Below are 24240 nucleotides of genomic sequence, written 5' to 3'. Positions count from 1 at the left end.
GAAACACCAAAGAAGAAAGGCTCAAAAGTAAATCTCGTGAAATGATTATGAAAGTGATCACTAAGTGTTTAGACAAAACTTCAAATCAGCGCTCGGCTTCCTGACATGTGGTTAGTATTAGCGAGCAAGCAGACCACACTCCGTACGTCCTGGCCCTGAACTGCCCCAACCCTGTGCATGCTTGGTCCAGTGAAGCTTTCAGATCTCCCACCAGAACACAGAACAGTATCATCCAGAGGAGCTCAGGGTCAGCCGTTCCAACTTCTTAATTAACCCAGAAGTTATCTGGATGATATTTCTGAGAGATGGTTTCTCATTTGTGTTTCAGCTGCTTGAGCCTTCCTTCCAAGATAGGATAACTCAACCTGCACAAAGCAATTGTTGGCTTCTTAATATTAAAATACTTGATTGGGGACAATTTCTATCACCAAGAGAAAGGTCTAGAGAGCTGCGCTGTGCACACCTATGCAGTGCCGGCTGTTAGATTGCAGGTTTGGCTGCCCATCACTTTGACTTCCAACAGATCAGATGGGTAGAATTCCTTATGGTCTTTTACCCTCTGCTGTATATTTGAGAGGCCACGCTTGAACTGTCAAGGGGGATCATTTGAACTGATGCACATTCTAGAATAGCATCATAGCTGAGGCAACATGCTATTGTAGGGTCTTCTGCACATTTATGGAAATCATACTTTGAAATTGTGCCTAACGTTTAGTTTTCATTATTATTCTTAAGAAACTTTAAAGCTGTGTTTCAATTTTAAAAAATTGGGGTTTATTTTATTTTATGTGCATGGGTGTTTTGCCTGTGTGTATGTGCACCACATGCCTGCCTGGTCCTGCAGAGGCCAGAAGAGGGCAGCAGATCCCCTGGAACTGGAGTACGGGAGGTTGTAAGCCACACAACATAGGCACAGGTAACTAAGGTTGGGCTCTCTATAAGAGCAATACACTCTCTTAACTCTAGGCCACCTCTCCAGCACCTGGCTGTCATTGTTTTGATGCTTGACTATGAAGTGCCTGAAGTCAGGGGAGGTTTCTGTCTGATTTATTTATTTATTTATTTATTTATTTATTTATTTATTTATATTTCTAGAACCTACAACAGAACCTGGCAATGCAGTTCTGTGTTGGATGGATGGATGGGCAGATAGATGATTCCCAATGATTATGCAGTATCTGCTTTTTGCTCTTTAAATCTTAAGATATTGGGGAAAACTCACAAAATGTTAATCTACTTGTCAGATATGTTACTGAATAGAGGAAAAATTCATCTCACTCTACTGCAGTTTGGACGGTTAGCATCCACTTAGGACAGTATGACCAAGAGGTGGTGATCCCTTAGCCAGCTGGGCCTAGCGGAAGCTCTCTAGGCTACTGGAATGTGCCCTTCAGTGGACGATGGGCCCCTGCCTTTTCCTCATTCTCTCTCTCACTTGAGGTGCGTGGTTTTGCTCTGCCATGGGCTGCTGTCATGGGCCACCACAGAGCCAATACAAGGGATCTGACTAGTCACGCACTGAAGCCTTAAAAACTGTGAGCCGTATTATAGTGACTTTTCTCTTGAGTTGATGGTTATGAGTGTTTGTTATAGTGATGGGACGCAGACTTGTGTGTGTTACCACTACCTCTCTGGTTTCGAAAGTTTACACACCTTTCTGTATTCTTACTGCTTCTCTTTAAAAACAAAAAAGTTATACTGGGCAGTGGTGGTGTACACCTTTAATCCCAGCCCTCAGGAGACAGAGGCAGGTGGATCTCTGTGAGTTTGAGGCCAACCTGGTCTACAGAGCTAGTTCTAGGACAGGCTCCAAAGCTACACAGAAAAACCCTGTCTTGAAAAACCAAAAAAAAAAAAAAAAAAAAAAAAGGTTATTCTGCAATAGCAACCCATAGGTAGATCACGGTCCTATTTCAGACACTATCTAGTAAATAGTAAATTAATCACATTTTGTGATCTTCCCATTGCAAGCCAGTAGCAAGGTCAGGTTTACATTGACCATTGCAGAAGATACACACTACAAACAAATATCAAGGTTCAGGTCAATGAAAGTCACGAGGTGTTTTCCCTTGAATCATAACTGCATTAGCCCTTAGGGTCCGTTCATTAGAAAGGCTTTGTGTTTCTTTTTAATTTTTTCCCCCTGTATTTTAAAAAAGTTTTATCTGTTTGGGTGTTTTACCAGCATATATGTCTACCAAGCATGGGTGTGCACTGCCTGAGGAGGCCAGAGGAGGGCGTCAGATCCCTGGGACTAGAATTATAGACAGTTATGAGCTGCCATGTGGGTGCTGAGAACCAAACCCAGGTCCTCTGGAAGAGCAACTGCTCCATTGTTCCATCTTTCTAGCCCCAGGCGTTGCTTTTCTATTGCCTTTATTTCCATAAAAAGTTGTCTTCAGCAGTTCTGGGAAGAACAACTCCCTAAACTGCCCTAAAACCCTGGGCATGGTGGGACAGTCTGAGCAGATGTTGAGATGGTGGGGGATGGCGAGGCTGTGTTGGATTCCTCCTGTTGACATCACGGCTCCCTGCCAGCTGACCCCGTATGCTCTGTGGGGACAGACTTAGGATGTCAGGGCTTCCTTACCTGCACTGGGGTGGGAGCCCTGTAGTAGGGAGCTGGCCTGAGAAGCCCGAGGGTTCCCTGTAACTCAGAGTGGGACAATGGCCACTCCTTTGCTCTATCTAAACTTTGGCAATGGCCTTCCAACTTTTCTTTTACTTCATGGCTGTAACGGCTGACTCAAGCGCAGACCTGTGAGCCTTACCTGGATGGTTGCTTCAGGTATCTGCGCAAGTTTTCAAAATCTTTTGGCCAGGCTGGATAAACCCAAGTAAATACTCAGCCTGGTCCCACTTTCCCAATAATTGGCGGGAGGAGGCCTTGTCAGCGATTGGCTGAAGCGGGAGTGCCATTGACCCAGCTGTCTGTCCTTTTGTCCGTCCGTCCAGAAAAGAAATGCACAGAGTGAGTCTGACTTGGTTTTGGTGACTCTGTGTCAACTCTTCATGACTGAGGCATTCTTTTCTAAATTCTCACAAACCTTCCTCTGAACAATCCACCGTACAGGAATGCGTGTAGATGGGTTCCTTAAAAATGTCTTCCAAGAAATCTGACTCTCTCTCTCTCTCTCTTTTGGTTTTTCAAGACAGGGTTTCTCTGTGAAGCTTTTTTTAAAAAATTGATTTTATTGAGCTATACCTTTTCCTTTGCTCCCCTCCCTGTCTCTCCCCCTCTGTGTAGCTTTGGAGCCTGTCCTGGAACTTGCTCTGTAGACAAGGTTGGCCTCGAACTCACAGAGATCCGCCTGCCTCTGCCTCCTGAGTGCTGGGATGAAAGGCGTGCGCCACCACCACCCGGCGAAATCTGACTTTCTTAATATTTGGAGAACTCATTGCCACCTGAACTGCATCTCTCTTGCCAGCTTCTCTGGCTACCATTCCCAAGTTATCTTAAGACATTTGTTTGTTTACTCAGTGCGCATGTGTGGGTGTGACCCGCCACAGTGACCTGTGGCGCTCAGAGGACAACTTGCAGGCTGGCTTTCTCCTTCTACCTTGTGGCTCCCAGAGAAGAAACCAGTCAGCTTGGCAACAAGCACCTTTACCTGCTAAGCCACTTGTAGCCCCTTCAATTATCCTAGTAAGCTTAGTTTTTCAAGCGAATCTTATTTTAATAAAATATTAAAAATAGAAGCCTTTTTAAAAAAATGTATTTCAGAGGAGCATTAAAAAAAAAACCCACCATCCACAAAAACCTGTCAGAATGAAAGTCTCCCTAGACATCAAGCTTAAGTATCATTATGCTAGTAAGAGAGATACAGTATACAATTTGACTTATACAAATGACTCAGAGGCTAGACGCACGCCCTGTGTGTTAGGAGAGCTCTCTTACATGGAATCCAGGTACAGACCTGGGTAATTCAGAGGAGCCACGACCATCACTTCTCTCAAGTAGCCACGGCCAGCCACCTACCACCGCTTGTCCCCAAGAGCCACGGCCAGCCGCCTACCACCGCTTCTCCCAAGGAGCCACGGCCAGCCGCCTACCACCACTTCTCCCAAGGAGCCACGGACAGCTGCCCACCATCGCTTCTCCCACATGCATTTAACTAAAATGCTTTGTTGCTGGCTGATGTGGTTGCAGTTTTCTACTCTACCATGCCTGCTATCAGTCACAACTGAATGGATAATGACGTTTTTATCTGGGTTAATGTGGTATGAGATGGGGCATGCCATATAAAAGTGTTTTAAGAAATAACGCAGAGAACATACGACAAGAGAGTGGAGCATGGGCTGTGTGTTGGCCGGCAGCCATCATTTCCGTTTCTCTTCTTGTGCTATGTACCGCTGCTATTGAATGCCTTCTCTCACATGGGTTGCATACAAGCCAAGGCCCGGTGGCTTGGGCTTGTGCAAAGAGCCCTGAGGCTCCTTCTCTGAGTTTCCAGACAAGCAGGTGAATGTCAGATGTATGGCCATGAGACCAGAAGGAACCCCATGATCTTCCACCCACATCTTAAAGCTTTGGCTTTGTTGTCTTTCATCTGTGTAGGACAATGAGTGATTTTTATTTTTGTTTTACCCAACATTTTCAAGATGCACATATGTTGTGCTTTTAATCGCATAAAATACTGATACCACTTGGTTTTTAAAAATGGATTTCTTCTGGGGGTTGCTATGGACTGAGTGTTTGTGTCCTCCTGAAACCCATATGTTGTTGATCTAATTCCCAGTGTAGCTGGATTGGAGACACAGCCTCTCAGGAAAATATTAGCATTAAATGAAATGTTAAGGCCAGGGACCTTGATCCAGGGGTGATGGTGTGTGCCTGTAGTTACAGCATCCAGAAGGCTGAGGTAGAAGAATTAGGACATTAGGACATCTAGGCTAGCCTGCACCACAATAGTGAATTTGAGGCCAGCCTGAGCCACACAGTGAGACACTGTCTCCAAAAGGAGATCTTGTGAGCACATAGCAAGATGTGTGGCTCCAAGAAAACCACAAAAGAGAAGCCACCCAAAGTCACTACTGCCAGGACCCTGTTCTCCAGTTGCAGCCTGAGAGAAAACACTTATCTATTGTTTAAGCCATCCAGTCTATAGTACTTTGCTATTACAGTCTAAGTTGGCTAAGGCCAGGGTGACAGCCCAACAGTCAAGCCTGGGCTGTCCCTAGAGGACAGAGTCAGAATATGGGACTGGGTGGTTGTTTAGGGAAAAGGCACATTTGCTGAGAGTGAAGTGCCATCCTCAGTTTGGGAAGAAAATTCCCCAAAGAAGGAAGTTCTTGCTCAGCTTGGACTTTATTATATAAATTCAGCACCCAGTGTTTGTTAAAGGATTGGACCACCTGTCTCTGAAGAATAGTGTAGACATAAGGCAAGTGGTGAACTCTAATCTTTAGGAGCAGACAGAGAAGGCATTCTTTAGGGAGATAGCCAGGAAGGGGCAAGGCATCCCCTGCTCAGAGGAACATTCTCCAACATCTCTCCAAAATCCCACTCTTGGCATTCTTCTTGAGGGGGAAGAATTTGACTTGGGTAATTCACACTGGCTCCAAGCAGAGAAAACACTCAAAGTCATGGCCAATAACTGTGACTCCATTCCCTGGAACTTCGTAGTTTCTTGCCAAAGGCCTAAACTTGGTGAGTTTATGTCTTCACCTGAGGGATGGGGATAATGGTGCCTCCCTTGATGTGTTATAACTATGATTAGAAACAAAATATGTAAAGGACCTTGCACAGTCAAGAGCTCCAAACATGGCTGCTGTCCTATGGAGGATCTATCTCCAGGCTGGTTTGAACATTGGGAATACTTCCCTCTGAACCTCTGGGCAGCCCTTCCTCATGGACAGCTCCCCCCTGGGCCCACATGTTTGGTCTTATTATGTAAATGCTACTTCTGACCCTTGATCTTGCTTTGTTTTTTGGTTTTTTGAGACAGGGTTTTATTGTCTTGGAACTCACTCAGTAGATCAGGCTGGCCTCGAACTCACAGAGATCTGCCTGCCTCTGCCTCCCGAGTTGCTGGGATTAAAGGGGTGTGCTATCACTGTGGCAGGCTTTCATGATTTAACACTTGGTCCCCAGATGGAGGTGCTGTTCTGGGAAGCTTTGGACCCTTTAGGAAGTAGGATCCTGATGGAGGAGGTAGGTCATTGGGGTGGGACTCTGATTACTAACTGCAGATGCAGTGTAAACAGCTGTCTCTTGCTTCTGCCTCTGTCTGTGCCATGCCATAATAGACTGTTTCCCTTAAACTGTGAGCCAGGATAAATCCTTCCTTTCTTAAGTTGCTGTTGTCTGATGTTTTGTTACAGTAATGCAAAACATAACTAATACACTATAAAATACAGGTTAAGAATTTGCTGGGGACCATGGGAAAAAAGCAGCCATTTTCTAGATTTGGGTCTGTAGAAGGTCATATCATTAAGCCCATCTACTTGAAGTGACATATCCTATCTATAAAGAAATTTATTGACATCTCTTTGACACATTGACTTTAGAATTTCATATGATGGAACCTGGTTATTTTTGTATTCAAGAGTTTCATGAACATGGGAATAAGAATGTCAGAACATCTGATTCCCGTTACTTTTTCACCAGGTCCCATATTTCCTTTGCCCCTCAATATATCTACTCTTAGTTTACAATTTCACTCTCTACAGAGCTGATACTATGAACACAAGGAAGAAAGAATGAAAGAAGAAAAGAAAGACCTCAGCACTTGAAAGCCTTTGGAATCTAGAAGTTTGGGGGATGGCATCTCACTGAGGGTTGGGGGAGGAAGTATTTCCTGTTCAGGGAGTAGTAAAGAAAGTGTCTCGAGTTATATGACATTGCTAAAGCTCCACATGTTGATGGTATATCGCTCGGTTAGTCATTTACCCAAGTGTGGAGAAAGACTAAGAAAGACAGAGTAGAGGCTTGTGCCTGATCTCACACCCAGACCCTGGGAACCTGTCCACACCTGAATGCTAGAAACCTGCCCACACCTGGACCCTGGGAACCTGTCTACACCCGGACCCTGGGAACAACATACCCACACCCGGACCCTGGGAACCTGTCCACATCTGGACCCTGGGAGCAACCTGCCCACACCTGGACCATGGAAAAAACCTACCCACACCTGGACCCTGGGAACCTGCCCACACCCGGACCCTGGGAACCTGCCCACACCTGGACCCTGGGAACCTGCCCACACCCGGACCCTGGGAACCTGCCCATACCCGGACTCTGGGAATCTGCCCGCACCCCTTGGCTAGGTAGTATACAAAAGAGACCAGATGTATCATTTACAGTTCTCCTCATCTGCTCCAGAAAGATTGCCTCGTATGTCTGGGGACATCTGGCATCTCGAAGACGAAAAAGCAAAATGGAGTGCTTTCTCCCACCAGGGAGTTCTGACAAGCCATTCCTCCACTTCCAAATGTTTAACAGCTCTGACTCCCCTGGTACAGGGCCGTGGCCTCTGCATGCCTCAACCCACTTTTGCAATTCTTTTTTCTCCCCCTGGTGTCTTTCTTGCACACTGTGTCCCAGCCTGAGCGAATTCCCCTATTCTCTGAGCAAGCCCTGTACTGCTCTGTCCAGACGCCTGTGTGCCTGCCTCATAAACTTCTTCCTAACGTTGACTGCAGTGACCCCAGTAGCAAGACTATTCCTGGCACCCCTTCCCCAGAGTAGCTTGTGGTCCTCCAAACAAGACAAGGGTTCCATCACCACCCTCCACCACTTGGTTTATTATGCAGTAATTTACGTATCTTGCTGCCCTTCTACACTATGAATCTCTTAAAGATTGACATCAACGAATGCGAGAGGCTAACCTTTCTTCCTGTGTGGTGCCACGGTTTGGATCTGGAACAGTCCTCGAAGGTCTCTGTATTAATGGTTTTGTCCAGGGTGCTATTGGGAAGCGATGAGACTTGGAGAGGTGGGGCCTGATGGGAGCGCTGAGGATTGTTGGGAGTGTGGTTTTGAAGGGAATCTTGTGGCCTCTGCCTCTGGCCTCCAATGGAAAGGCTGTGACCTGCCTGTGCTCTCCCCGTGATGCACCGCTGTCCCCTTTCCTGAGCCGAGGCTTCAAAACAGTATGTCCATCAGCTGAGGACTGGAATCCCCGGAACTCTGAGTTAAAGTATTTTTTTTCCTTTGGTACAGGGATCATCTCCGGTATCTGCTGTAGTAACATACCACTGACTAACCCAGCAGGCCTGAGGGCCTCTGTGTGGGAGACGTGCAGCTAGGGGGGGAACATCTGGATGCATCAGGGTGAGCTGCCCGAGACAGCTTTAAAAAGGAACACCTTGAAGCGTTCTAACTGTTGACTAACCAATGAAAACTGAATTCTAGCTAATGAAACTTATCACTTCCCTCATCCACGACCCCACCGCTAAAAGCCACCCAGATAGGAAAAGCATCCGCGACTCATTTTTATGCACCATGCCCTGCTGATATGCGCAGCTCGAGACACCTAGATGAATAGTCAAGTGTCGTCTCCAATAAGTCAGAGACTCCCGTCAAGGGTTGTGGCCAATTAGAACTTACTCCGGGGAGGAGGCGGCTGCTGATGTTGCCAAGCAACAGCCAAGCTGTAAAGCACATTCAGATGCTCCTTACCATTAAACCGGCAGCAAGTTGGGAGTGACATTATGATTCCAGCAAAGAAAGACAAATTATAACCCAGGATGGGGTATCGGTGATGAGGAGTGTGTTTGCTTTTAAATGCAAATGGAAAATGAACATTTTTTTTAAAAGTAGAATTTAAACAGTATATCATTATTCTGATTTTAATTAGAAGATTAGGTGTCAGCAGGATACAACTGAGTCTCAGGATAATGGTCTCACACTGCTAGATAAATACTCACCCTGGAACATGGACAACTGGTCAGACAGGGACAATGTATTTTGGACTCTGAAGTATTTATTACCACAGCTACTCTGGTTTATAATGACTTTTATTTTTATTCTTCGGAAGGATTAAGAAATAAAAGCAAATATTAAAAGTAAACCGCTGGTAGGGATGCTGCCAAGTAAAAGCTGGTTGCTCCAGCGTTACCGGAAAACTCTCTTCTGCCGTGGAAGCCCCGTGCCGACTGCCTGAAGTTTATGCGGGGAATTTAAGGCCAAGCAAAGCCCAAAGCCACGACGATGACCGTAATTGTGCAGAGACTTTCATGTTGAAATGGTCCCAGCCACGCGTTCACTCATAAGCTCACTGTATCATCGTGAATTTTTAAAAATTGTATCCACTCTTGGGCCATACGTCTTCTCCCAGGCAGGAAAGGCCGGTGGGGAGTAATGAGCACATATGCCCCTGTCTACAAGACCCATACATTATTTCCTGCCTTCCCAACAGGAAACATCTGGATGAAAGTGAAAAATTAGGCCGAGAGCTGCAGCCCTTGGTGCTGACGAGATGCCAGCCTTCCTTGTGTGGGCCACGTTGTCCGAACCGGCATCCGTGCACTGCTCTCTGAGTGGCTCGTTCACTCTTGGGTGACACCGATGTCCTTAGGGACTCACTTGTGAAGTTGCCCGGTCCCTGGTCGATCCTTGGTTATCTGGGCAAGGGAGCAAATGCCCACCACTGATAGTAGATTCTGAGGACAGAATGTATAAGCTGCCCGATAGGGACTGAACACCATTACTTAGAGATCATGTGCAGAGGTTTGGTCTTCAGGACGGAAGCACTAGGGGTGCTGTGGACTTTTAATAGGTAGGTTACAGGGAGCGTGCGTTTGAAGGGCATGGTGGGACCTCTGCTCTGAGTCTAGATGTGACCATTGGCTCTAGCAGGCGCTCGTCACAGCGTGAGGCCAAGCCAGGAGAAATCATTGATTTTGGACTTTGACTTTGCTAAAGATCGAGCTAGATATTTTACCGTGATAGACTGTCTGCTTGACTATCTCACTGTAGCAACGCAAAGTTGGCTAACGTGATGCCAGGCTGGGTTGGTGTCCTTGAAGCCCTGGAAAATGAGGCCCACTGTAGGAACTGTAAAGGCCTACTCTCCAACAGCACCGTTCTGCTCAACAATACACTATGGCATTAACTCCCCAGACTTTTACCTTTTAAAACCATGAGTCCAGAATAAACAAAGCTAAACAGATAACTAAACAACTTTTTTTTAAAAGATTTATTTATTTATTATGTATACAGCATTCTGTCTGCATGGATGTCTGCACACCAGAAGAGGGCACCAGATCTCATTACAGATGGTTGTGAGCCACCATATGGTTGCTGGGAATTGAACTCAGGACCTATTGGAAGAGCAGCCAGTGCTCTTAACCTCTGAGCCATCTCTCCAGCCCCAACTAAACAACTTTTTAACGTGTTAAAGCATGTGGTGAATCTATCAGTTGGTAGTATTTCATCAAGCTATTCAACCACCGAGGCCGTTTCATCCTCAGTGCTTTCAGATCTCTTTCCGTGGTAGAGGAATTGATCGGCTTCCACCACTGGGAAAGCACACCTGAGACAAGCAATTTATACAGAGACCCGGTTTCTCTCGGCTCACATTTCTGGAGGGTTCAGTCCATGACCAGCCAGGCCTAGGGTGTGACAGCAGATTGTGACCAGGGTTTGGGTCAGAGCAAAACCTCTGTTGGCACAGCCACAAAGCAAGAGAAGGGATCTGAGATGTTTGGGACGCCACAGTCCCCTTCCAGGGAGGCTCTGTCTGCCGGCTCCCAGTAGAGCCATGTTAGGGACAGGCCTTTGGACCCCAGCCATAGAAGGGAGCCCAACTCATCATCACATCAATGCAAGGACATTCACAGACTCCTGTAAGATTGCGTGAGTCAGCGGGAGAGTAGCAGGTGACCTTCGGGTACCCAACAGGAGAGAGGGCATTGAGGAGGAGGCTGTGAAAGTCCTCCAAGCTGGAAAAGTTTGGAGAGAAACACAGATGTGCAGGTTCCACTCTATCTTCGCTCTTTCTGAATAGTTATGACATTTAAGAATGAAAAAAAAAGCACTAACCTGCCCTGAGGGCATCCTGTTATTTATGTGTTTCCGTTGGAGAAGTATGGATTTGGTTTCAATTTTGTTTCCTGAAATTAAACCCGTTTACTTTCTGGTTCACAGTAAAATTGCACGCGACTCCAGGAGAACTCACAGCCGTTGGTAAGGAGTCTACTGAAAAGCTGTCAAGGCCTAAATGAATCTCCCAGCTGCCCTTTGAAAAGCGCAAACATTTTTGGAGGATGGGTGGGGAACCTGGCAAGTTAACCAGGCAAGATTTTCTCTCATGACAACAAAAATCAGTTATGTTCTAAGCAACACTTGGTAATCCGTCCTATAAATCCTAATCACTAGTCTGTCCCCGTGCTATGAGGCCGCTGGTCCCGTCTTCCTGAAGCGGGAGGCATCAATCATATTTGCTCTGGCTTTACCTCTCTGTATCATCCCCACTAAGACTAAAGCAAAAAGCAATTTATTTTGAAATGAAAATGTGACCTCACTTGACTCTCAGCTTTTCCAAACAAACAAAAGCCACACAAACACCCATGCGTGGGCACACACACACACACACACACACACATGCGTGTGTGTCCAGTGATTCTGAGCACTATTGACTGAGGCAGCCTGACTGAAGAGGTGAAGCCGGTGGGCGGTTACCGTCTAAGAAGGCTTCCAGAAACCAGCAGGGAGCGAGGAAAGGAGGTGCGTGGCATGCCGGTGCAGGTGGGGAAGCACATAGCTGCCAAGGTGCCAAAGGAAAAGTCTCACACTTCCAAGGAAAAGCAGACTATTTATTTATTCATTTAGAATAAACCCTGGGAGTGGGATAATAAACCCTGGAGTTTGGTGACTAAAATCCCAAAGCTTTTCATTCAGGAAGGACGAGAAACACTGAGGTTTCGTCGCTCTCTCCAGGTATTCGTGTGCTTGGGCTCAGTATCCCGGCGCTGTCTTGTTTTCTGTGGTCTTTATGACTCCTTTTTCTACCTTCATGTGTACAGCTTGTGAGTTCGTGAGGAGAAAGCCAGCAATCTGCAACATCCTGTTGCTTAGCCTTTGCTTTTCCAATTCTGTGTATGTGTCTGTGTGTGGCTGCCCAAGGAGGCCAGCAGCATCAGATTCCTTGGAGCTGAAGTTTAGGGGGCTGTAAGCCACCTGATGCGGGTGCTGGAACCAAACGTGAGTCCTCCATGACAGCAATGTGGACTCTTAACCATGGAGCCGTCTCTCCAGTCCCTTAATTTTTTTCTTGATAAAGTGACTTCCCTTTGATTTTTTTCCTTGTCACACAGCATTCATTGAAGCAGACAGGAAGTTTCTTAGTTCTTTGGTTTCTCATTCATCCTCTGAGCTACTGTTACCGAGTACCTATTATACATACACCTTATATGTGCAGTTCAAAGTTCAAAAGAAGTTGTACTGGGAAAAAGGAAAAGCTTTGTCCCCTGAAACATCCATGCAGCAGGATGAGACACACGGCAGATGCAGTAAACACATGAACGGAATGGATCCTTAGAGTCCCAGAGAGAAATGAGACAGAGAAGGCGGGGGGCCTGGGAAAGCAGTAGACAGGAGAGTGAAGTAGGGGGGCACCAAACAGAGCACTGGCACCCTGGGCTGCCCCATTCCGGCTATAGCAGAATCACAGAGGACCCACAGGTTCTCAGGCACCTTAGATACTTTAATTCCTCAGTAGCCAAGAAGAATTAGTTTTTGTTTGTTTTGTTTTTTTGAGACAAGGTCTCATTATGTAGCTTAGGCTGACTTCAACTTTGTAATCCTTCTGCCTCCACCACATGAATGCTGGGATTATAGGCAACAAATTGTAATCTGCCCTGAGTCCCATAGTGAGAACCAATGAACTAGAGGAGAAAGGCCAAGGAAGCATCTAGAAACCATCAGGGTCACATCTGCCGGGGAAGGAGGTAGTCAGGACACAGTTCTTGGGCAGCCTGTCCTGTCTGTTATCTCCCAGGCCCTCTTCCACAAGCAGTTGAGGATGGATGCTGGAGACTCTGGGAGGAAAAGCAAGCACCAGCTTTGATAGGGGAGGGAGGATCATTGGGTTGAGAAAGGGGACTGCCGAGACTTCAGATTTTGTGAATTTGTCTGAAAGATGACCTTGGCCTGGCTGTCCACCCAGAGCTCTCCCTGGCCACTCATGGCCAGCGCTTCCAACCCTCAGATGTGATTCAGCCCTGGGCAGTGCTTCACCGTTCAGAAAACAGCCTCTCCCAACAGGTAGTTTGAAGTTTACCATCTCAGACGTGGCCATATTATGGATGGGAATTTGCATTTTAACAGGCTCCCCAATCAATTATACAGGAAAGTATGAGAAACACTGTTCTACGTTTCTCCTGAGTGCCTCAAAGTGCCTCAAGCAGCGTCCCGGGACAGAGCCAGGCATGCAGTTTGAACCGTTGATTGATGGTACCTGAGCATGTGGGACAACAGGGAAGTGGAGGATGCTTTGCTTTCTGTATAATGGATAGACTGGGGGCCCTGGTGGGCGAGGCACTTTGATGTACCACCTGGGCAACGCTTGCACCTGGTCGGGCTCTTTGCTTCCCTTTGGAGAGAAGCCTGTTCCTTAAGAGAAAGAATGCGTACTTCCTGTCTCTTACCTCATTCAACTTTTCAGGACTGAACGCAGACATCAGGGCACCTCTGACTTCTTCCCATCTTTTGTCACGTAACATCAGGACGCTGTCTGCTACCGGCTTGGGTTCCAGACCCGAGGCCTGATAGAAAGTGACAAGCAGAGGGTTAGCACCCAGGAAGCCAAAGTCACCTTCGTGGCTATGCTAGTTAGCTTTAACTGTCAATCAAGTCATCTGAGAAGGGGAGCTCAACTGAAGAACTGGACAGATCTGATTGGCTTGTGAGCCTGTCTGTGGAGGTTACCTTGTTTGTTAATTGATGGAGGAGGGCCCAGCCCACTGTGGGCAGCACTACTCCCTAGGCAGCTGGTCCTGTGCTTTATAAAAAGCGCGAGCCAAGGAGTGAGCCAGCAACCAGCATTTGTCCATGGTTTCTGCTTCAAGACTATGAGTTCCTGCCCCGGCTGTGATCACAGATGGACTGCGATCTATCTGGAAATACAACCCAAACGGACCCTTTTGCCCCAAATCAGAGTTTTTCATCACAGAGACAGAAGGAAACCACGTTGGTGGCAATTGAAGGATGTGATAAACACCCTGTTAAACTCTGCCAATAATCCCGACCTCGATTTCACGTGCAAGGACACAGAAAAGCATTGCAGTATTCGTGGATGAGGATCTAAGACTCACAGCTGGGGCCAGCAGGCGACAGATGGACAGATCTGCTAGCCTTCTCACAGAGTAGACAGTATCAAAATAACACAGTGGCCTCTGTGTGCCCTGAGGGCCCTTGTGAGGCCCTCTGACGATGACCAAAGCGGGTTTTCTAGGGTTGAAGGTCACATCTGGTTTTTGTGGCACGAGATTTGGGTTGTTTGAATTGACTGAGTTTGGCTCAGAGATGACAGAATTATGTATCCATGTCCTTAGGATGCTGGGGGTGACAGAAAGGACTGCTGAACAAGTGTCCTTCAGAGGCACCCAGGAGAGAGGCTTCCAAGAGCTCATCTCCTGGGATGCTTCTATGCTCTGGCATTCATTGGGCTTTGCTTTTCTTTTTTTAACTTTAATTTGGAAAATTCCACCTATGAGTACTGTATTTACATCATCGCCCTCCTTCTCCTCCCATTCCCTCCCGGCTGACTCCTTCGCAAATATATAATCTCTTGCTTGTCAATTATAAATACACACATGTATAAGTTTATAAGAACAATCTGCTGAGTTCATTTAGTATTGCTCAGATGCGTTTAGAGCTGACCGTTTCGGATCGGATAACCTGCTGGGCATCTCGTCCTTGGAGAAGACTGCTTCTCCCTCTCTCTGCAACTATTGACTGCCTGCAGCTCTTCATATAGGATAGAATCTCGTGAGATCTCCCCGCATATGCTGGTGTGTCAACTGGTGTCATTGTTTAGCCTTTGTTATTTTTCTATTTTTCTTTTATTGGGAAAATATGTTCCTTGCATACAATGCCTTCTGATTATGGTTTCTGCTCCCATTACTCCTCCCAAGGTCTTGCCACTTTCAGAGCCTGTGCAGGTAACAACATTATTGAGAATTCCTGGACTCAGCTTCCCTGTCATGTGGAAGAGACTATCTCAAAGAGGGTCCCCTAGTTCTTATGGTCTTTCTATCCCAGCTTCTTTGATGTCTCCCAAGCCTTAGGTGCATAAATTTGTGTTATAGACGTGTCAACTGGGGCTGGTACCCCATGGTCAGTTGTTCTCTGGGTTTTGACCGTTTGTGGCTTTCTGCAGTGGTCTCTGTTGACTACAAAAGGAAACCTACTTGATGAAGGCTGAGGTATACATTTATCAAGCAAAGGACGAGATCTACATTTCTATGTATGTCAGCCGTGTCTTGGGAGGTAGGCCTGTGGGTGTCTTTGTTTTATTCTTTATCAGCATAGATTTGTTAAAAGTCTAATATAGGCATTAGAGCTTGAACTGTATCTCCAGAAATATATTAAAATCCTGATCCCTAGAACTCTGTATTTGTCTATAGGGATTTTAAAGGTCCTCTTATGGTGAGTGAGCCCTAGTCTAGTGGGCTCGGTATCTGTATATTCTTGTAGGATTAGGACACAGACCTGAGACAGAGGACCATGGGGATGCAGAAGACAGTCATTTAAGCCAAGGAGATAGGTCACAGAAGATGTCAACCCCGCACCCACTCAGACTTCCAGTCCATCCAGAACTGTGACAAAATGCATTTCTGTGTGAGTCCCTCAGTGTAAGATCCTCGGCTGTGGTCTTTCCAGAAAGCTCATGGAATATCCAGGTGCTGGAGTGAGAGAATATTGGGCAGGAAAGACTTGGCTTTAGCCCTTGTATTGGTTTGCTTTCTGTTGATATGACAAAGACCATGATCCAAAGCAGCTTGGGGAGGAAAGGGCAGGAAGTTGGAGGCAGGAACTGAAGCAGAGACCCTGGAGAAACATTACTTACTGACTTGCTCCTAATAGTTTCCTCACTTTGCTTTCTGATACAACCCAGGGCGACCCACCTAGGAATGGCTCTGCCCACAGTGGGCTGGGCACTGCCACGTCACTCATTCACCATAGCTTTTTAAAAAATGCCCCACAGTCTTATCTATAGGCAAATCTGATGGGGCATTTTCACAGTTGAGGTTCCCCCCTCCCTGGATGATTCTAGCTTGTGTAAAATTGACAAAGAACTAACTGGCACGGCCCTCATGAGGCTGATAGTCGAGTGGAGAAGCAGAGAGCAATGAATATCATCACAGTTTATGAGAAAATGAGTTTCTCAAGGGGAAGACTGGGTGTGGGGCATGTAATGGGTCTACTTGGTCAGGACGCCCGAGGATAAGCCGTTTAGAAACCGAGCCAGGAAACATACGAAAGCTTCCCTCCCTGGCCACCTTCTCCTTCCCCTCTTCCCTCAATCCATTCTCTTCCACACTATGGCAGTTGTGGTTACAAACGATGCCCTCACTCTTCGTCAGTGTGGCCCCCAGCTCTGAGGATGCAGGGGGATTCCAGGACCGAGGAGTCGGCAGGACCATGTGTGCCACGGGGCTCCGCTATTTCCTTTCACGGTTTTAATTATAGCTGAAGCCTGAAGCCAGCCGTCATAATTCAAACGCCTTGTAAAAACTCCTATTTAGAGGGAAATTATAATTTTCTGATAAAATATGAACACTCAAAATAAGCCGTAAAACATAACTGCAAAGTATCTAGAGGATTTAATTATATATTAGAACCAAGTTGCTGGGATATTTTTCTGCAGAGGAACACCTCTCTATATTTAGAATGAGATTCTTTAGGAGTGCTGTGGCCACTAAATTATGGTTTTATGGAATTTTTGGAACATAATCTGTTTATTTAGGTTCCAGAGTCAAAGGAGGAAATCATACATTATGGATATTTATAGAGTGGTAAAGCCCCAGCCTGTGCCACACTGCTAAGACTTTTTAACTTGGAAAAAAGCGAGACATAGGTTTATATGGTTCTGCTAAAACAAACTCAATTGTTGAGTCAGGGTCAAGACTGACTGGATTTGATCCATCCTTAAGACTTAAGAAACGGGAGGCTGGGGAGCTAGCAGAATGCTCGCTGGACATCGAGGCCCTGAGTTGAACCATCAGAACCCACATTTAAAAACTTGGATGTGGTCGTGCACAGGTAATCTTAGCACTGGGCATGTGGAAATGGGCGGATCGCTGAGGCTTGCTGGCCATCCAGCCCAGCCTACTCTGCAAGCAAGCTCTAGGACAATAAGAGATCCTGTCTCAAAACCAACAAAAGCCAAGGTGGATGGCACCTGAGAAATGACACCTGTGTTTGACCTCTGGCCTCCACACGCACACTCCTGTGCACCTGTATATAGACAACTAAGAATTGGGTTCCTGCTGTCCTTTTTCTTATATTTAAAGGAAAACTACCTCACTCTCCATGCAGTATGTCTTTAGACTCTCTGCTCACCCCCTTAGCCTCCTATAGCTTTAGACTAGAAAGATCTACTGGAGTCCTCCGTGGCTTTGTTTTTAGGGTTCTTTGTCAAAGTCAGGGATAACCCTTGCAGGGGCATTTCATGTGTAAACATGTATTAGAACAAAAAGAACAGCAAGGTGGTCGCTTCATATGATGGCAAGAAGGAATTAATGTCAAGTGTATTAGCTACTTTTCTCATGGCTCTGACCAAATACCTCACCAGAGGCAACTTGAGAGGAGGGGTTTGTTTGGGCTATGGTTCTTCATGGTGGAGGAGGCCTGCAGCAGGTGGCTCTGTGGTAGTGGGGGGAGTGTGTGGCAGCCCCTTGTCCACATCTTAGTAGATCAGGAAGCAGAGAGGGGATAGAAAGTAGGTCATGTCCCCCAGCAACCCACTTCTTCCAGTGAGGCCCTTTGTCCTGCAGCTTCCCCCACCTCTCACACTCACGCCGACTGAGGCTGGGTGTCCAGATGCATGGGTCCAAGGAAGAGGTTGCACAGCCAAGCCTTTAGCCTCTGGCCGCTGTAGGCTTGTGACCATCTAATGCAATATGTGCTCAGCCTAGCTTCCAAGGCTCCCCCATCCTCACTGTTCTAACTGTTCGAAAGTCCAAAGTTTCTTCTGAGACTCAAGTTTGTGAGACATTCAAACAACAATCTGCATGCTTCCGACACCCAGAGTAAACATTCCTGTCTGCAGAATGGAGGGATGGGAGCGCAACAACAAAAGATTGGTTCTAAGCAAAACGCAAACCTAGCAAGACAAACACTAAACACCACAGCTCTGTGTCTAAATCAGGGACTTTTGATGGCATCACCAGTGCTCCAAAGGACGCGAGAAGTCCTTCCTCTTGTTCTTTGTCTGTAATACACGTGGTCTCCTCCTAGGGCCAGTTCCTCCCAGTGCTTGACGTTTTCCTCAGTGAACATCCCAAATTTCTGTCATCTCCAACAAACATCCTGGGGTCTCCACTACAACTTAGGCTCCAACTTCGTAGCTTCATTCACCGTCTTCTCAAGAGCTTCTTGTGAGGAATCTAACTCTGCTACATGTTCTCTGGCTTTTGCTATTTTCTAGAACCTTGGTTCAAGCTTCTATGACCCTGTCACACTTGGCTTCCACATGCCTAAAAGACCAGTACAGTGTTGACAAGGCATCCAGTTCTTCTATTGGATGGAGATGTAGCCTAGCCCACTTGAGCGACAGGTGCACCAGGCTCTGTGTGCCTTCGTGACTAGACCTGGGAAAATCTTCCCTAGATGGCCGTGCCAAAACAGAATGCCCCAATAGGTTCTCTTGGCTCAAGCACTTTCTTTTCAAATGAAAGACTTTCAGATAAGTTTGCATTGCTACACTCTGAAGCAATCGGTAGATAGGATCTTACTTTCATGTCCCTTTCCTATTGTCCCAGTGAAAACCACGTGGTTTCTCCTCAATTCTGCTAATCTCTTTTATGCCATTTCATCCAAACCCTCTCTACCTACCCTGTCTACAACGTTGACTGAATTTGTGTTTCTATCCTTACCAAACTACACCTTTTCACAGCCATCTGCTTTCTCACACTATAAACTTGTCTATAAGTTGTGATCAATAACCATGCCACAGCCTGGATGCTATGCTTTTTTGAAAATTCCTCCACCAAACAGCTTACTGTATTACTTTTGAATTCTGCTTCACTTGTTTTCAGGACATAGACGTAATGTGGTCATAGTCTTTGCTAAAACACAACATCTTGTTCTCCCTAGAAACTCTGTAAACCTGACAGCACTGTCTCTGTTTCTGTTGGCATGCTGATCTTCCTAACTTTTAACAGAATGACCCATTATATTCTACTTACTATGTTCTAGGGCTTTCCTAGTCCATCACTCCAAACTCTTCCACATCCTTTCCACAGCCCTGTTCTAAAGGCCTATGAACCACATGCTCATGCAGTCATAACCACAGCTCACTTCTCAGAATTGTTAGCTTTTCACCTTGTGGTTGTGACCATATGCCCAACAGGAACCAACTGTGCCCATATGCCCAATAAGAAGTAACTGTGACCATATACCTGTCAAGAAGTGACTGTGCCCATATGCCCAACAAGAAGTGACTGTGCCCATATGCCCAACAGGAACCAACTGTGCCCATATGCCCAACAAGAAGTGACTGTGCCCATATACCCAACAGGAACCAACTGTGCCCATATGCCCAATAAGAAGCGACTGTGACCATATGCCCAATAAGAAGTGACTGTGCCCATATGCCCAACAAGAAGTAACTGTGCCCATATGCCCAACAAGAAGTGACTGTGCCCATATGCCCATCAAGAAGTGACTGTGTCCATATGCCTGTCAAGAAGTGACTGTGCCCATATGCCCAACAAGAAGTAACTGTGCCCATATGCCCAACAAGAAGTGACTGTGCCCATATGCCCAACAAGAAGTAACTGTGCCCATATGCCCAACAGGAACCAACTGTGTCCATATGCCCAACAAGAATCAACTGTGCCCTTATGCCCAGCAAGAAGCAACTGTGCTCATATGCCCAGCAAGAAGTAACTGTGCTCATATGCCCAACAAGAAGCGACTGTGCCCATATGCCCATCAAGAAGTGACTGTGCCCATATGCCCATCAAGAAGCGACTGTGCCCATATGCCCATCAAGAAGTGACTTATAGAAGGGAAAGTTTACTTATGTTGGCAGAATAAGGGTCAGCAAAGCAGAAGGTGGATTTGTGGCCCTGGGAGTGAGGCAGATGCTTGGCCACATTTTAGTGGTTCAGGAAGTAGAGAAGCAACAGGAAATGGACCTGGGATATAAATCCCAAGGCCTATACTTCAGGGAACCACTTTCTCCACACCTCCTAAAGGTCCTAGTATCTCCCAAAACAACACCAAATATCCGAAAATATGAGCTGCGTGTGGTGGGGCATTTTACATAAAACAAAACAAAATAAAACAAACAAAAACACAGGTGGGAACCAGTTGTCGTATTCTAGGATGTCTATCTGGAAAAGAAAAAAACTTGAAAATGCAGGCCGTGGGACTTGGCATGTGCCCAGTGATTATTCATGTTACACAAGAAAGGGAGTTTAGACTGTGTTTTGTGACCCTGAGGTGTGGAGTTGGAAGAAGCTCACAGGAAAATCACACTTGTCTCCAGGGGAACAAGCTCTCTAATCAAAATTCTGAATCAAAGGCAAGCCAACCTGCCTTCAGTAGTGAGCCCCCACTACCAGGGTGGACAACGTGCAGCTTTTTAGGAACACAGTTCTGGAAGTTTGATCCCTTAGTGGGGAGTGGGACCTAGATGGCCTTCTAGAACTCTCCCAACCTGAGGATTCATCTTCAGACCATCATGCCAGACAGTTGACATTTTGTTTTATTTTGTTTGGAGATTGGGTGTCGCTGTGTAGTCTGGGCTGGCCCCCAACTCTCCATCTTCTTGTTTTGGCCTGCTGAGCACTAGAATTACAAGCATGGGGTGCCATGATGTTTTTTAAAAATATTTTTTGAAAAATGAATATACATATGCAAAATTAACCCGTTTTTAAATGTTGAGTGCATTGCTAAGTGCTTTTACACCGTTAGGCAACCATACCCCACCATCACCCACACAGCTCTCTTTTATATTTAAATTTCTCATGTGTATCTATCTATTCATAGTACATGGATACATGGTACTGTGTTACATAGGGCATTTTTACATAAGTGTATATTGAATACAGAGCATCTTTACCTCCATACCCCGCTACCCACCCCACCCTGCCTGATCCTTTGTTCCCAGAGCAATTTTGCATCTGATCTCATGCTATGCACATGCGCATGGCTTTATGTATCTGTTTATAATCTAGGAACCACAAATGAGAGGAAAAAAAATCTGTCTTTTGAGACGGGCTTAATTTGCTTAGTGTGCTGAACTCTGATTGCATGCTGCAAATAATATAACCTTGTTCTTTTTTTATGACTGAAAAAAAATTCTGTTGTGGATAAATATCACCTTTTCTTTATTCTTCTTTCTGCTGTTGGCGACACAGGTCGGTTCTGTAATGCAGTCACTGTGACTCATGCATTGAGGATCACTGCGATGTGTTGACTTGGAACACAGAAGGATGTCCATCATGCAAACCTGAAGCCGCTGGACCTGCTGGACCGTGCCCTTGCTCCTCAGTCTGCCTATGCATTGCTCCCACTAGCTTCACTAAGGAAGGTCCTGGAAGGTCTTGAGGGCCCTTGAAGGAGTAAAGGGTAACTGGCTGGGCAGAGGGAGACTAGGTCTTCAGAAAGAAGCTCCAGAGACACAGGACATTCTAGACTCTTGTCTGTTGGTCTGACCATGTATGCTGAGTATCCGTGAAGGTGCTTCCAAGGTCTTTCAGGCCAGGTGTGCGTAGATTACAGGCCAGAACCCACTGAGTATCTGGGTAGTGAATTACAGCCAGCATATAGGAAAGAGTCAAATGTAGTGTCTCATACCTATAATCCCAGAAATTGAGAGACTGAAGCCAGGGGAGGTTTGTGAGAACGAGGCTAGGACAGTAACAAAAACCAGAACACACAAAAACAAAGAAAATACAGAAAATGAAGGAAAGGAAGAAAACAAAGGAAAGGGGATAAAGAGAAACAAGAAATAGAGTAGGAAGCCTTAAGGATTTCACAAACGGTTGGGATTTTGTTGTCCAGCTCATTTGTCGTAGGTGTGTGTGTGTGTTTGTGTGTCTATGTGTGTATGTATGTGCCAGCATCAAAAATGTATTTCTTACTGTCGGTTGTGACCAGTTTCTTACTATTAATCAAGAAAGCTTGAAAAGCCCGTTTTAATCCAAACCCCAAGCCTCTGGGTCATCTTCTCTTTCTACTAAAAGCTTATCAAGCATGACTCTGAAATCTCTTTGATCAGCCCAAGCCAGCTCCCTCCATCGCCATGGCCACCACCCTGGCTGCAGTCACCATTATGTCTGCCCCAGCTGACTGCCCCGCCTCCAGCCTTGTCATGCCTATCCATTCTGCACACTGCAGGCAGGAACTTCCCAACTATGGAAGTTCGTCTCCTGTGACTGGAGAGTGAACTGAGGGTTACTGCAGGAGGGGCGAGGGAGCAGGAGGGCTGGTCGAGGGGTTCTGAGCTATGTCCAGGCAGGAACAGGAGGCTCTGGTGAACTGCAGTATGCTAACCTTGGGTGACAACCATAGACTGTGTGTTTCAAAAGCTAAAAGAAAGGATATATTGTATTATTCTACCGTGAAGATGACAAATGAGAGAGAAGCAGATGTGATTAACCTGCCTTGAACATCACACAGCGTAAGGATGCCTCGTTACGATGCAGAATCATTACATTTTAAACTATATTAATATTGTGTGAGCATGCCACGTACGAGTGCACATGAAGTTAGGGACAGTTTTAGAGTTAGATCCCTTTCTACATTCCCGCGGGATCCAGGGATGGAACGGGCTCTCAGGCTTGCAGAGCGGGCCCTTTCAACCAACAAGCCATCCACCAGCCCTTATTATGCCCTTTAGCCTTAGTTAAAAGAAAAAGACAACAAAAGCAGACACTGAACAGCTGGGAGGATTGTAGTAATACAAGACATGTAGAACATCCCTGGCATGCAGTATCAGAGACCACTGTGCGACGTTAAGTTAGCACCATCGTCACCTTCTCCTATGGGTCTGAGCCTTCTCAGCAGCTCATCTCATTACCTGGAGCTCTTAGTCCCCCTCCAGCCTTTTGCTCGTCTGTCTACTCGCTTCTCTTTTCCACAGTGAACACAGCCGAGAAAACACCTCCCAAAGGAAGCTCATTGCCTAGACCTTGCTCCGATGCCCCTGTGTAGAGAATACATTTCATCCCCTCTTTTGGAAGGCTTTTATATATAATAGAAGCCAGAATTTTTTTTGAAGGAATTTGTGAAGAAGGGCTTTTAAGAGTCAATTCAAGTTCACGGATAGCGAGTGGCACCAGAGTGACCTCACTGTTTCTTTTTTCCTGGAGAGACTGATTTGTAGACGAGGAAACAGAACATTTATGACTTCCTTCCAAGGACATTCTTACGGAGAAGGAAGAGAAATAATGTGTGGGTAAATAATTCTTTGGGGTGTTTTCATGGCTGGCAGAACAAAGACAGATAAACTCTACCAATCCGGAGTCAAGCGGAAAACCATAGGTTTCTACACTGAGCCTAATCCAATTGCATGTGTTATTTGTTATTGCTATAATAAACTACTGATTTGCAGTAATCAAAGCTGAGATTAATGCTCTGAGGAGCACAACTGAGCATTAAGCCAGACCATTGCCCAAGCCAACAAAAGCTGATTCCAAGTTCTGTCAGAAACTAAAAAGAAAGAAAAACTTTCTCATGAACACAGATCCAAAAGTCGTTTAAGCAAAACCCTAGCTAGTATGATCCAGTGATGTACTGAAGGGCAATTTATCAAGACCAAACGGGACTTACTCAAGGAGTGTGGGCCTTGAAAAGCAACCACCTAGAACTCGTTACATTAACACAGTAAAGGAAAAGAATGTATACAATCTCAACAAATGCCAGGAAATATTTAGTAGATTTTAATAGCCATTCATGATACCAAATCTAGTGGACTATGACTAAAATGACATGAAACAAGCTGGGCGTGGTGGCGCACACCTTTAATTCCAGCACTTGGGAGGAAGGCCCAGACAGACCTCTGTGAGTTTGAAGCTAGTCTGGGGTCTGCAGAGCAAGTTCCAGGACAGCCAGGG

The 24240-nt window shown here is 46.0% G+C and overlaps 1 protein-coding gene across 1 annotated transcript in view; it reads right to left on the bottom strand.

Moving 5' to 3' along the window:
- LOC121435528 (thromboxane-A synthase) overlaps positions 1-24240 on the bottom strand; it is a 163676-nt gene that overhangs the window by 59920 nt on the left and 79516 nt on the right. The window contains exon 5 of the mRNA XM_041634926.1: positions 13594-13710. Within this exon, the coding sequence (XP_041490860.1) occupies positions 13594-13710 (117 nt within the window). The remainder of the gene's footprint in view (positions 1-13593; positions 13711-24240) is intronic.

Source organism: Microtus oregoni, unplaced genomic scaffold, assembly GCF_018167655.1.
Source record: "Microtus oregoni isolate MIOR12 unplaced genomic scaffold, Mior012 000046F_ref0000063, whole genome shotgun sequence".
Lineage (NCBI taxonomy): Eukaryota > Metazoa > Chordata > Mammalia > Rodentia > Cricetidae > Microtus > Microtus oregoni.
Note: the sequence above shows the minus strand (reverse complement) of the source record. Positions and strands in the feature narration are given on the sequence as shown.